General features: G+C 51.8%; 3 protein-coding genes across 4 annotated transcripts in view; 2 read left to right on the top strand and 1 right to left on the bottom strand.

Annotated features, from left to right (window-relative positions):
- The window catches only part of MYRF (myelin regulatory factor), a 33,278-nt gene extending 30,708 nt beyond the window's left edge, over positions 1 to 2,570 (top strand). For both annotated transcript variants that reach the window (XM_058526706.1, XM_058526705.1), the window contains one exon: positions 13 to 2,570. In XM_058526706.1, the coding sequence (XP_058382689.1) occupies positions 13 to 93 (81 nt within the window). In that variant the 3' untranslated portion in view covers positions 94 to 2,570. The remainder of the gene's footprint in view (positions 1 to 12) is intronic.
- An 822-nt stretch (positions 2,571 to 3,392) lies between these two features.
- TMEM258 (transmembrane protein 258) lies at positions 3,393 to 6,488 on the bottom strand. Its single transcript, XM_058526707.1, has 4 exons — positions 6,380 to 6,488; positions 4,805 to 4,914; positions 4,105 to 4,241; positions 3,393 to 3,501 (listed from the first exon to the last, which is right to left on the bottom strand). The coding sequence occupies exons 1-3, from the start codon at positions 6,485 to 6,487 to the stop codon at positions 4,115 to 4,117; spliced, it is 345 nt and encodes a 114-aa protein (XP_058382690.1). The 5' UTR covers position 6,488; the 3' UTR covers positions 3,393 to 3,501; positions 4,105 to 4,114.
- Positions 6,489 to 6,755: 267 nt separating this feature from the next.
- Positions 6,756 to 11,823, top strand: FEN1 (flap structure-specific endonuclease 1). Its single transcript, XM_058526702.1, has 2 exons — positions 6,756 to 6,862; positions 9,905 to 11,823. The coding sequence occupies exon 2, from the start codon at positions 9,926 to 9,928 to the stop codon at positions 11,066 to 11,068; it is 1,143 nt and encodes a 380-aa protein (XP_058382685.1). The 5' UTR covers positions 6,756 to 6,862; positions 9,905 to 9,925; the 3' UTR covers positions 11,069 to 11,823.
- The last annotated feature ends 300 nt before the right edge of the window (positions 11,824 to 12,123 follow it).

The raw sequence follows: 12,123 nt of genomic DNA, 5'->3' as shown, positions 1-12,123 counted from the left end.
CCTTGCACCCAGGGTCAGGCCAACTGCAGCGCGGAGGCCCTGGTCCAGCCGGCCACAGACTACTACTTCCACTTCTACCGCCTGTGTGACTGAGCTGCCTTCCTCAAGGCAGCGCCACACCAGGGCCCGGGCGTCCCCGCGCGCCCCTTCCACACTGGATGCAATGGCGTTACACTGGAGCCTGCCTCCTGCCAGCTCTCTGCCGCTCACTGGCACTCCCTCGGAGAGACTGAGCCGGGCTTGGCCCTCCCCGAGACTGGTGACACTGGAAGTCCTCACACTGGAGTTGCTGTTCCTGCTGGTCACTCCTCACACACCACGGAGGGAGCCAGAGAGAGACCTCCTGGGGTCAGGACAGGACCAGTTCTCATCTGGGCAAATAGGGTGGGTGGAGGGCTGGCTTCAGGTGCCCTGGAGGCAAGGGGAAGCCTGTGACTGTCCAGAGCCCACCCTCCCTGCCACCCCTGTTTGAGAGAGGACCTGCCCACCTTTGAGATCAGCTGAGACATGGATCAAGCCCTAAGAGACTTGGCTGGACCCATGGGTTGGTGGAGGGCAGGTAGCCCTTACCCTCGAAGCTGCTCCCTGGGGGGTAGCTAGGTGGTGGACGTTTTGGGGTTTGACTGTTACGCTGGACTTGGACTTCTATGCTTTAAGTGTGGCCCAGGAGTTCTCTTCTCCCTGGGAGAACTTGCCTTCCAGGAGCTCCCAGAACAGCTGAAGCCAGCCCTGGATGGGTTGGAGACTGACATGTGCCTTATGTACACTTAGTGCCTGGCTGAATCAGTGAGGCCCAGCAGGCCAGGTAAGCCTTGGACTCATTAACCTGGACTATCTGGGAAGTTCCCTGTGAGCCCCCGGATGGTGTTGTGGCCCCATGGCCTGGACCCCTGGGAGCTTCTAGAGCTCACAGTAGTGTCAGTGACCCATCATTCTCTGAGCAGAGGAGCAGGAATCCCTGCAAGGCAGCAGGCTGGTCTTGGCTGGTGGGTGGATACGAATAGCTTTTGCTGTTATTAATGAAGTAATTACTAAAATGCACTTAAACCAAGGGCAGGAGTGGAAGGATGGAGATGGAGACCCCAGAGTGGGCCAGAGCCCTGGGGGATGCTTGCCAAGACAGGGCCCTGGCTCTGATCCGTCCCAGGGAGCCTCGAGACACCCATCCCACTCCTGACCACCAAGACTGGCCTCTCCCTCCACTCTTGTCTGCTGGTGGCCTTGTCTCCCCAAATCAAGGGCTCCTGTGCTGGGCTCGGACAGCTAAGCTGGAGGGACTCATGCTTGGCAGTAGGCATCATCTCTGCCCACTCCTCCCAGGAGCAGAGCAGTGGGCTTGGGTTATGAAAGAAGTCTTATCTCAGGTGCCAACGTTAACCTTTCTTAGTGGGTGCCTGGAGCATTCTGAGGCCACATCCAGGCTCGTGGAAGGAGTGGAAATCCTTTAGCCATGTCTGCCATGGGTTCAGAAATGGGGATGGGAATTGCCGTCCTTGCCGTCATGTTCTGCCACCTCTTTGGGAACCAGGCCTCTCCTACTTCTCATTCTCTACTTTGAGTGGGAGGCCTTTCTGTGAGGGAGCTGAATCTTGAAGAAGCCTATGAACTGTGGGCCCCCTCTGCCATAGATCTCAAAGCACTTATCCTCAGGATAGGGAGACACCAGGGGAACTTGGGGATAGCAGGGGTACCTTACCTCCCAGCCCCCTCCCCACATGGCCCCACTCCCTCATTCTGACATAGGAATTACATGGCTCTGCACACCTTGCAGGGGCTGAGCCTACTTAGGACTCCTCCGTTGTCCCTCCTCCCTCTGGAGGAACCCTCCCTATAATGCCTTAAAACTGCCGAGCCCCGCCCCTTGTAACAGGATTCTCGGGCTTCCTCAGTTGGGGTGCATGTTCTTGGATGCGGCCCCTCAGTCTTTAACTGGAAAGTGACCCTCTACTGCCCCCTGGAGCCCATCTGGACACAGTATAGCCCCAATCTGGTTAGCAGCTGGCTGTTTCCATGCCTGCGGAGGGGGGTCCTCAGTGCAAGGATTGGGGCCAAGCTGGGGCTTCAAGCTGCTTGAGGGGGGTAAACCTTGGACCAAAGTTGCCTTAAGCCCAGTGAGGTAAAAGGGCTTCAGGGAAGGAGCGGGCCACCTGCTGGAGGCTGCCAGCTGCCTAGCTGGCCCTAGTGAGCAGGTGTTATGGCTCCATCCCCTACCCAGGGCCCCGCAGCCATCCCTCCCTTCCTCTCTCCCATTTGGCATTTATTCCCGTAGCAACTGGGCTAATTCCCTCCCAAGCTTCAAGCTGTACATAGGGCCTCTCAATGCAGTCCCCCGCCCACATTATCTCCCCAGCAAAAGCCTGCGTGTGCATAGAGCGCCCCCTCCCTGCCAGTTAACTCCCAGTCCCTGTCCCTGAGCTTCGTGTCGTATTTATCTTGTACCAACTCAGACCCTGGAGGGGGCAGAGGGAAGCAGCCCAGGGCCTGCTTGCTTCCTGTCCCCTGACCTCTCCTTTTCTTCTGAAGTAAATATACGTATATAAATAAATGTATAAATACTGCTTTGTATCTGAGCTTGCCTCCCTGTCTCTTCTTAAGATTGTTCTGGTGGGAGATGGAGTCACCTGTGCGGCTAGGACCAAGTGGAATCTGGGGCCCCTGAGCCAGATGGATGCTTTGTCCTCCATTATCCTTCTTAGCTTCGTGCTAGGCTTGAACGGGACTCAGCAGCCCCCTCCCCTAACCACAGCCCATGGACCTACTGCTGTCCAACCTGGGTTCAAAGCAGCCACCTTAGGGAAAAGCCTTCTTAGGGGACAAGCTGAGCCTCTCGAGGGTCCCCAGCCCAGAGAAGGGTGGCTACATTTAGGGGAGGGGACTGGCCCAGGGCAGACTTGATGAATGTGGATTCCTAGAGAAGTTTGCTCTAGAAACAAAAGGGTAGGGCCAGCCTGGTGGCATCGTGGTTAAGTTCGCGGGCTCTGCTTCAGCAGCCCAGGGTTCGTGGGTGCAGATCCCAGGCACGGACCGACGCACCACTCATCAAGCCATGCTGTGGCGGCATCCCCCATACAAAATAGAGGAAGACAGGCACAGATGTTAGCTCAGAGCTAATCTTCCTCAGCAAAAAGAGGAGGATTGGCAATGGATGTTAGCTCAGAGCCAGTCTTCCTCACCAAAAACAAAAACGGGTAGTAGGCCTGGCCGCTTCCTAGTCACAAGATTTTCAGTTCCAAGGGCAGGACACCCCTCCCACTGCCCCCTCGCCCCTCACAGGTAGAGAGCAGGGCTTCCCAGCAGCAGGAGCCATCTGAAAGGCAGAAGAGAAACGGGAAGGGGTGGGACTGGCACCCAGCACCAGCACCACCCCAGCCTTCAGAATGGGCACCAGACAGGACTGTCACACATCTGCCTTTATTGTGAGCAGCAGGTGGGACACTTCCAGCAATAGTAAAAAAATTAATTTACAAAAGCAGGGATTCAGCGAAGCCGCCTGGTTGGAACCTGAAAGAGGAGAGGGGTATCAAAATGAGACCAGCGACCCTTGTTTGCCTCAACTTTTCTCACCGAACCCCTGTGCTCCTGGGGCAAGGGCTGATAGGCACACTCCTTTGAAGCTGGGCCACCAGAGCCAATTCTAAGTGACCAGTTTGGTGGATTACCTGCAGCAAGGTTTTTTGTTTTTTTTAAAATCACTTAGTCAAGATTTACTTCAATGACTGCAAATATTGAGACTAGCCAAAATCGTATTCCTTGCTGCAAGTTGTTAAGTCCCAGATCCTGACCCCCTTCTAGCCCACTCCCCAACAGTCTCTTTAAGACATTGGTGTGACTCGTAAGAATGCAATTGTGTAACCACAGGAAGCCTGTGCCCACAGCCGTATGTAGAACACCCAAAAGCCAGATCGAGGCCTTGGGCAGTGTGGAGAACACCGAATTGACAAGGCAGGTCACGCCTGGCTCAAATCCCCACTAAGGACAGGGAAAGTGTCCCCATCCATTCTGCTGAGTCTGTCTCCATTGACCAAAGGGTCATACAGGCCTGAGGACCCCACTGATGTGGGTGTGGGGAGGCTTCCCAGTGTCCCACCCCGTCACAGCTCTTACCCTTGGGAGCTCATACGTAGATGCCGACCCAGAGCAGCAAGAAGAGCACTCCAAAGCCCATGAAGAGCGAGGCCACCAGAGAGATGAGGAGCTCTTTGTAGATATCCCGAGTGTACTTGGTGGAGGTGACCTCATAACTGGCAGGGTGATTAAGGAGAAGCAAAGGGATGGACTGCGCAGGGCAGGGAACCTGGCCAGTGCATCTCTGGGAGAAAGGTATGGGCTAAGGGCTTTCTGGGAGGCTTGTCTGGCTCGATGCAGCCAGGCAGAGGGGCACAAGAGATGACCTGGACTCTGGTGCTCTGTACCACCCCTCCACCATCCATGAAGAAAATGAGGCCCAGAGGGGTTAGGTCACTTGCCCCAGGTCACACAGCTAATGAGTGCACAGCTGGGACTAGCCTCAGATCTGATACTGGAGTGCACTCCTCCTTACACCACTTTTCCAACTTCAGGTCCCCTATCCCCAACCTCCAGTGCAGCCAGGACCTCTGCTTACTGGCCTGGAAATCTGAAGAGCAAAGTGAGCTCACCCAAGCTTGGAAAATATGGCCACAACCTGACCTTGGACATCAACAGTCTTCCCTTGACCTCCCCAGGCCAAAACAAAACTTGACAGGGTGCATGTACCCTGCATGGTTTCTCCCTCGGTTTCCCACATCACTAATTCTGGCCCACTGGCTGCTCAGTGCAAGGATACACGAAGAACCAGGCGGTGAAGAACATGCCAATAGCCAACAGCACCACGGTCAGATGGGGGAAGACAGCCGGGTTCACTGGGCTGGTGTATCTGCTCATGGCCTCGAGCTCCTGGGGGAGGACAGGAGATCAGAGCCATCAGAGAATCCTGTGACTTCAACCTGGGGGTTATCAAGGAGCCTCGTGCTGCTGTGGCTGCAAAAGGCCTGTTTCAGCCTGGGAAATAGGGAAATCCTTCAGAACCAACATCAGGTGATTCAGTTTGGGAAGCACAATTACATCTTCAACTCTGTCTTTTGATAAGCAGGGCAGCTGCGAATCAGAGGCTAAAACACAGAAGGTGACCAATGGTCCTTAACATTATCTGAGGCCACCCACCACTAGGAAAAAAATGTGATGAAAAGTATGAACTCTCAGCCGGGGAAAAACTACGTATAAAAAAGTATGCCTATAATTTTAGGAGTTTTAGGACCCGTATCTGTAGACACCAAGCTAAAAATCCCTGCTGTAATTCACAGAGCCTGGACTGGTACCCGGATCTCAACTTCTAATTCTATATTCTTCCCACAACAGTATTATGGTATCTCAGGATCTACAGGCAAAAGACATCAGTTAAAATTCTGGGCTCTACCGAATAACACGAGTCTCAGTAAAGTAGTTATAATAATATCTATCTCACAGGGTGGATGTATGATTTAAGAAAGATGACCAACGTCAAAGGATCCAGCTCCCTGCCTGACATAGAGTAGTTAATCAATAGGTGTTTGTTTCCTTCCCAAGGTTATTGGGAGGATTATGAGATAATGCCTGTGAAAGAGGGCTGTAAACGTAAACTTCTGTGCAAATGTTAACTTCCATTGTCCACCCACCAGCCAACGCTTCTAAAATCCAGAACATAACAACTCTGGAGAAGTAAATTGACCCTATTGTTCTAAGACACTGGAATTCAGTTCAGTACACATTTATGCTCCCCCCCGCCCCCCAAAATGATAAAGACAATCGCTGCCATTTATTGAGCCTCCCATCGCAGGCCCTGTGTTTGGCACTGGGAATACAAAGATCAATAGACATCATCCCAGAGCTAGCTGCACGTCAGACGGTGGTCACTAGGAGGCGTGGCCGATAACAAAGAGTCCATGACACGTGCCGAGAGGTCTGTACAGAGGTTGTGGGAGCTCCCAGGAGGGAGCGGCCAAGTGCCTGAGAGAGTTGGAAGTGCTTCACCAACAAGGTGACATTTGCCCAGGGCCTTGTAGGATGAATACGAGTTCGGCAAGGGGAAGAACTTTCCAGATAGAGATAGCTTGAGCACAGGTAACAGAGATAAAAGTCTGAAAATATTAAAAGTGCACACCTCACGCCCCTCACCCTTAAAAATCGGGAGATCAAAACCTCAGCCTAAAAAGTCCACGGCAAGAGGCTACCCTTCCCCGCCCCTCAGCCCAAGCCGGAGGATACAGGAGCCTCCCGTTCTCTGGTTCTCGGGCGTCTGAGGTCTCTGCGAGAGAAAAGGGGTGTGGGACGGGCCCCAACGGGTCCTCACAGCGCTGTAAGGAACTCCCCTCAACCCTCTCACCATTTTGCCGGGCTCAGGGTCTCCGCCGCTCCGCCACCGGAAAAACACGTCAGCGGGAGTAGCCACCGTGTTCGGCCGGAAGAGGAAGTGCACCTGAGCCAGTGGCATTGTGGGACTTGTAGTCCTGTGTTTTTTTTTGTTTTTTTTTTTTTTTTTGGGTCTAGCTGCAGCTGGGGCTAGCGGGGGCCTGGTGTGGAGTAGGGGCAAGTAATGGAGTAGGGGTAGAGCAGGGTCGCTGAGAGAGTCCGTTCACCCTGGCAGGACTGTCGGCCGTGAGAGAAGCTGGCCGAGGGGCCGGGGCCTGCACTACACTTCCCAGGAGGCTGTGCGCAGCGGCGGGTCACGTGACGGGAGCGCGGGCTTTGGAAGGCAGCAGAGCGAGAGGAGACCCGCAGCCGCGCTGAGGCGGGAGCTGGCTGAGGCCTGTCTTGGGTGACACCGGACCAACCGCTCGCTGCCGAGGCCTCGCGCTCCAGAGGCCAGGTGAGACCCCACGGGAAGCCCCTCCGAGGGCGGCGGGGTCGGCTCTGCCTGGGGCCCGTGGAGGGCCGTCTGCCGCGCGCGGGGGCCGAGGCCAGAGGGCCGTCCCGCCACTTTCCCGCCATGGGACTCGGGCCGGTCGCGTAACCTCGAGCCTCTTTCTTCGTGTGTGGAAAGAGGATAATAGCTTCCACTTTATGGCGTCGTGGTGTATTTTGACTCAGATCCTGGATGAGAAACACTTTTTAAACTTGACCCCTTTGCTTCGTATCCCTGTGGGATGCTGCGGGAGGATAACGGGCTAACAAGGCATTGTCCTCTCGGGACACTTTCTAGCAAAGCAGCCGGCTTGAGGCATGAAACAAAGGATTGAATGGGTTCATCAGGGGGGAACGTTTACAGAGCACCTAGCTTATGTCCGGAGTTTCTCGTCTCTTTTCTCGGTTAACCCTGCAGTAATTCTGCAAGACAGGCGTGGTTATCATCCTGTTTCCTATATGAGAAAACCAAACTTCACTGCCTTAGTCATGTTCCACACTAAATGCCGTAGTGATGTTACACAGTGATGATGGGGAATGGTGGCGCCTAGATTCAGGGCCCCTGCCATTCACAGGGGAACTAAAATGACCATGAAGGGGGTGCAAGATGGCGGGAGGAGGGCACAGCTGAGCAAAAGGGAGAAAGGGCAGGCCTTATCCCGCCCTTTCTCTTGGGTTCCGGGACCATAAAAGTAGGTTGGGAACCAGAGTCTGGACAATCTTGATGCCATGCTGTTGTTTGGACTTAATTAGAAGGAGGAATGTATCAGGGTCACTTATACTTGAGAAAGAACCCTGTGAAGGAAGAGTGGGAACCATCAGAAGGCCTAGTATAATAAGTTGGATGCATGACTTTAAGTGGCATCTCAGAAAATCCTTTTTTTTTTTTTCCTTTGGTGAGGAAGATTGGCCCTGAGCTAACATCCATGCCAGTTTTCCTCTATTTTGTATGTGGGTCGACGCTACAGCATGGCTTGATGAGCAGTGTAGGTCCGTGCCTGGGATCTGAACCCGCAAACCCAGGCTGCTGAAGCAGAGTGCGCTGAACTTAACCGCTAGGCCACTGGGCCACCCCCCAAAATCCTTTTTAATAGTTATGTATTTAAAACGTTAAAATATACCTGGTATAACACAGATATGATTGCTTAAGATGAATTTTCTTTTCGAACTTCTTTTAGTTTTTAAAAAATGGTGTCCATTTAAAGAAAATACTAAGTGAATGAAAGTACAGATTTTAGTTGGAAGTGGCAAAAATTATGAGGGTGATTTGGGCCTGCCTGAAGTTTGGGAAGCACTGCCCTAGGAAATATTTGTTTTTTGTTTTTTTTTTTTAATTTTTAAAAAATTTTTATTATTATTTTTTTCTTTTTTAATTTTTTTTGTGAGGAAGATCAGCCCTGAGCTAACATCCATGCTAATCCTCCTCTTTTTGCTGAGGGAGACCAGCTCTGAGCTAACATCTGTTGCCAATCCTCCTCCTTTTTTTCCCCAAAGCCCCAGTAGATAGTTGTATGTCACAGTTGCACATCCTTCTAGTTGCTGTATGTGGGACGCGGCCTCAGCATGGCAGGAGAAGCGGTGCGTCGGTGCACCGGGATCCGAACCCGGGCCGCCAGTAGCGGAGCGCGCACACTTAACCGCTAAGCCACGGGGCCGGCCCCTAGGAAATATTTGTTAAGGGGCCTGAGCCACAGGAGGGCAATCCTGGGCTGAGTGACTACAGCATGCCTAGATCAGGGCTGGGGTAGAGGAGGAGCCAGAGAGTTCACAGTTCAGACTTAGTGGTAGAGAGAAAATACAAAAGGCAAGTCTTAAAACTCCTAGCAACATCCTAGAAGAAGTGGAAACTCTTAAGTGCTGAGGGGATTCTGAAGGGAGATTAGAGCAGTGCATGAGAAAGCCACATTACTCCTATGCAGATATGTTATTTTTGCCAGTCCTTCTTCAAGGCTGCTCTATCAGTCAGGGTTCTCCAGAGAAACAGAACAAATAGGAAATAGGTTATGGATATATATAGAGAGATTTATCTTAGGGCGTTGGCTCAGGTGATTGTAGGGGTTGGCAAGTTTGAAAATTGAAGGGCAGTCCCGCATGCTGGAAACTCGGACAGGAATTGATGCTGTAGTCTGGAGGCAGAATTTCTTCAGGAAACCACAGTTTTTGTTCTCAAGGCCTTTCAACTGATTGGGTTAGGCCCACCCACATTATGGAGGGTAATCTCTTTTACATAAAGTCAGCTGATTGTAAATATTAACCACGTCTACAAAATACCTTCACAGCAACACCTGGCTTAGTGTTTGATAAAATAACTGGGTACTATAGCCTAGCCAAGTTGACACACTAACCATCACAGCTGCTAATAGGAGGTGAGCAGGAGGAGTGAGTTGGCGATGTTCAATGACTAGTATAAAGGTACAAAGGAGGAAAGAGTGTGTTGCTCATGAATTGGCAGGAAGATAGATACTCATATGTTTATTTGACCACTTTACACATTCAGCCGTGTATTATGGTTGCTTTTGTATCTATCTCATCTCACCTTTGTCTCACGAGTATTTGCCTGTCCTTCAAGGCTCAGTTCTGCCGTTATGATCCCTGGACTCCTTAAGCTGGGCCAGGCACTCTCCTCTGGGCTTGTCTGGTCCTTGATGCAGATGTCTGTTGTGGCTCTCATTGCACACTAGCCTTGTTGCTGCCTTATCCACAAAACTTGAAACCCCTCAAGGACATCAACAGTGTCTTAGTCCTCTTAGCACCCAGTTCAGTTCCTGATACTCAGGAAGCCTTAGTTAGTATTGAGTGGACTCCCTTGCTAACTGTCAGTTTCTTGATAATGGGAACCTTGTCTTGTTCATCTTTTCATCTTCTGCAGTGCTGACGTTGTGTTCTTTTTGTTGTCCTCAATTTGTTTAGCTGAAGGAATGAAGTTGGTGAGACAGCACCAGTTATAACCCTTGCTCCTTTTGCATCCTTGAAGTTCCTCCTTGTCTTACTGGCCTTTCTTTTTTAGCTGTCCCTCCTCTGTATTGCTATGGGAATTCAAGGCCTGGCCAAACTGATTGCTGATGTGGCCCCTGGTGCCATCCGGGAGAATGACATCAAGAGCTACTTTGGCCGCAAGGTGGCCATCGATGCCTCCATGAGCATTTATCAGTTCCTGATTGCTGTTCGCCAGGGTGGGGATGTGCTGCAGAACGAGGAGGGTGAGACCACCAGCCACCTGATGGGCATGTTCTACCGCACCATCCGCATGATGGAGAACGGCATCAAGCCCGTGTACGTCTTTGATGGCAAGCCCCCACAGCTCAAGTCAGGTGAGCTGGCCAAACGCAGTGAGCGGCGGGCTGAGGCAGAGAAGCAGTTGCAACAGGCTCAGTCTGCTGGGGCCGAGGAGGAGGTGGAAAAGTTTACCAAGCGGCTGGTGAAGGTCACCAAGCAACACAACGATGAGTGCAAGCATCTACTGAGCCTCATGGGCATCCCCTACCTCGATGCGCCCAGTGAGGCCGAGGCCAGCTGTGCTGCCTTGGTGAAGGCTGGCAAAGTCTACGCTGCAGCCACCGAGGACATGGATTGCCTGACCTTTGGCAGCCCTGTGCTAATGCGGCACCTGACTGCCAGTGAGGCCAAGAAGCTGCCCATCCAGGAATTCCACCTGAGCCGGATTCTGCAGGAGCTGGGCCTGAACCAGGAGCAGTTTGTGGATCTGTGCATCCTGCTGGGCAGTGACTACTGTGAGAGCATTCGGGGCATTGGGCCCAAGCGGGCTGTGGACCTCATCCAGAAGCACAAGAGCATCGAGGAGATTGTGCGTCGGCTCGACCCCAACAAGTACCCCGTGCCAGAAAATTGGCTCCACAAGGAGGCCCAGCAGCTCTTCCTGGAGCCTGAGGTGCTGGACCCAGAGTCTGTGGAGCTGAAGTGGAGCGAGCCAAATGAAGAAGAGCTTGTCAAGTTCATGTGTGGTGAAAAGCAGTTCTCTGAGGAGCGAATTCGCAGTGGGGTCAAGCGGCTGAGCAAGAGTCGCCAGGGCAGCACTCAGGGCCGCCTGGATGATTTCTTCAAGGTGACCGGCTCTCTCTCTTCAGCTAAGCGCAAGGAGCCAGAACCCAAGGGATCTGCTAAGAAGAAGGCAAAGACTGGGGCAGCAGGGAAGTTCAAAAAGGGAAAATAAATGAGTTTCCCCTCCTTATCCCTCCTTGACCCCAGAATATTTGCCTTGCTGTACCCCCAAGAGCTAGCGCTAAAGAAACTTCCATGGGGGTGGGGAGGGGGTTGCATCGCTTCTCTAGTACTACCCTCCTCAGTAGTGCTTTTCCCTTTTTTACTTGATCTTATGGCTGGAAAGCCACAGAGGTACTTTGTTTTTCTTTTTTTTTTTGCTCAGGAAAGTATGTCAGGCTCAAACCACCTCTCAGGCAATTTAATGGACACTGAATCCATTGTTACAAGAAAGTGATAGCAACAAGTTTTGAAGAAGGGAGGCAGAGAGAAATGGTAGAGACAAAAGACTGTACAGAATGATTCCTGGCTGGCCAGCTGGTGGCTGGTGGGAGGTGATGGTGGAACCAGACTGCTTCTCTCTGGTTCGGCTTTGGCTCACCTTGAAGGATAGCCATCAGGAAGACTCAGTCTTACCAGATAGGAAGAGCCACTGAGAAATAAGACAGGCAGAGAGCTGGAGTCCCTGGAGTTGGCAACAAGGGTTTGATTACTGGGTATGTGTCCTGGGGTGGGCAGAAACTTGAACTTGCTGTGTAACTTGAGTCTTTACAGTGGTTATTCAGAGGCGTAAGGTGGCCAGGTTCTTCTCATGGCCTCTCTGAGGCAATCAACTGACTTGAGACTTTGGTATAAGATGCTGTTTTCATGTTCTGTTTTTGTTTTAAAGGTGTGAAGAGAAAAGAGTCAATAAAATTATAAAAGTAACCAGATGTCATGTTCTTTGAGAACATTTAGAAACATCCTGAGTGCCCTAGGCTTCAGGCAGAGTATGATAATGTGCTGGAGTTGTACTTTATTAACAGCTGGTTTGAAAGTGGCCACAAGATGGCGCCATGCCCTATAGAATGGCTAAGTAGCTTTGGTGGTACTTCAGTCATTTGGAGGAGGGTGCCTAGTTTATGTTGCTGGTAAAGGAGTTTTAATAAATTGAGTGGATTTCTAGTTTTACACCTACTGTGTGAGATAAAGGAACTTCTTTGAGACAGCCTTACAATTTAGATCACC

Source organism: Diceros bicornis, chromosome 31 (assembly GCF_020826845.1).
Source record: "Diceros bicornis minor isolate mBicDic1 chromosome 31, mDicBic1.mat.cur, whole genome shotgun sequence".
Taxonomy (NCBI): Eukaryota; Metazoa; Chordata; class Mammalia; order Perissodactyla; family Rhinocerotidae; genus Diceros; species Diceros bicornis.
This window is presented reverse-complemented; position numbering and strand designations above follow the sequence as displayed.

What these genes read in the sequence shown, in the direction of transcription:
- TMEM258 (XM_058526707.1), bottom strand. Translation starts at nt 6,487, where the DNA reads ATGCCACTGGCTCAGGTGCACTTCCTCTTCCGGCCGAACACGGTGGCT. An exon ending in ACCCTGAGCCCGGCAAAATG is followed by an intron (nt 4,915 to 6,379) that starts GTGAGAGGGTTG and finishes GTCCTCCCCCAG; the next exon opens with GAGCTCGAGGCCATGAGCAG. An exon ending in TTCACCGCCTGGTTCTTCGT is followed by an intron (nt 4,242 to 4,804) that starts GTATCCTTGCAC and finishes TCACCCTGCCAG; the next exon opens with TTATGAGGTCACCTCCACCA.
- FEN1 (XM_058526702.1), top strand. Translation starts at nt 9,926, where the DNA reads ATGGGAATTCAAGGCCTGGCCAAACTGATTGCTGATGTGGCCCCTGGT.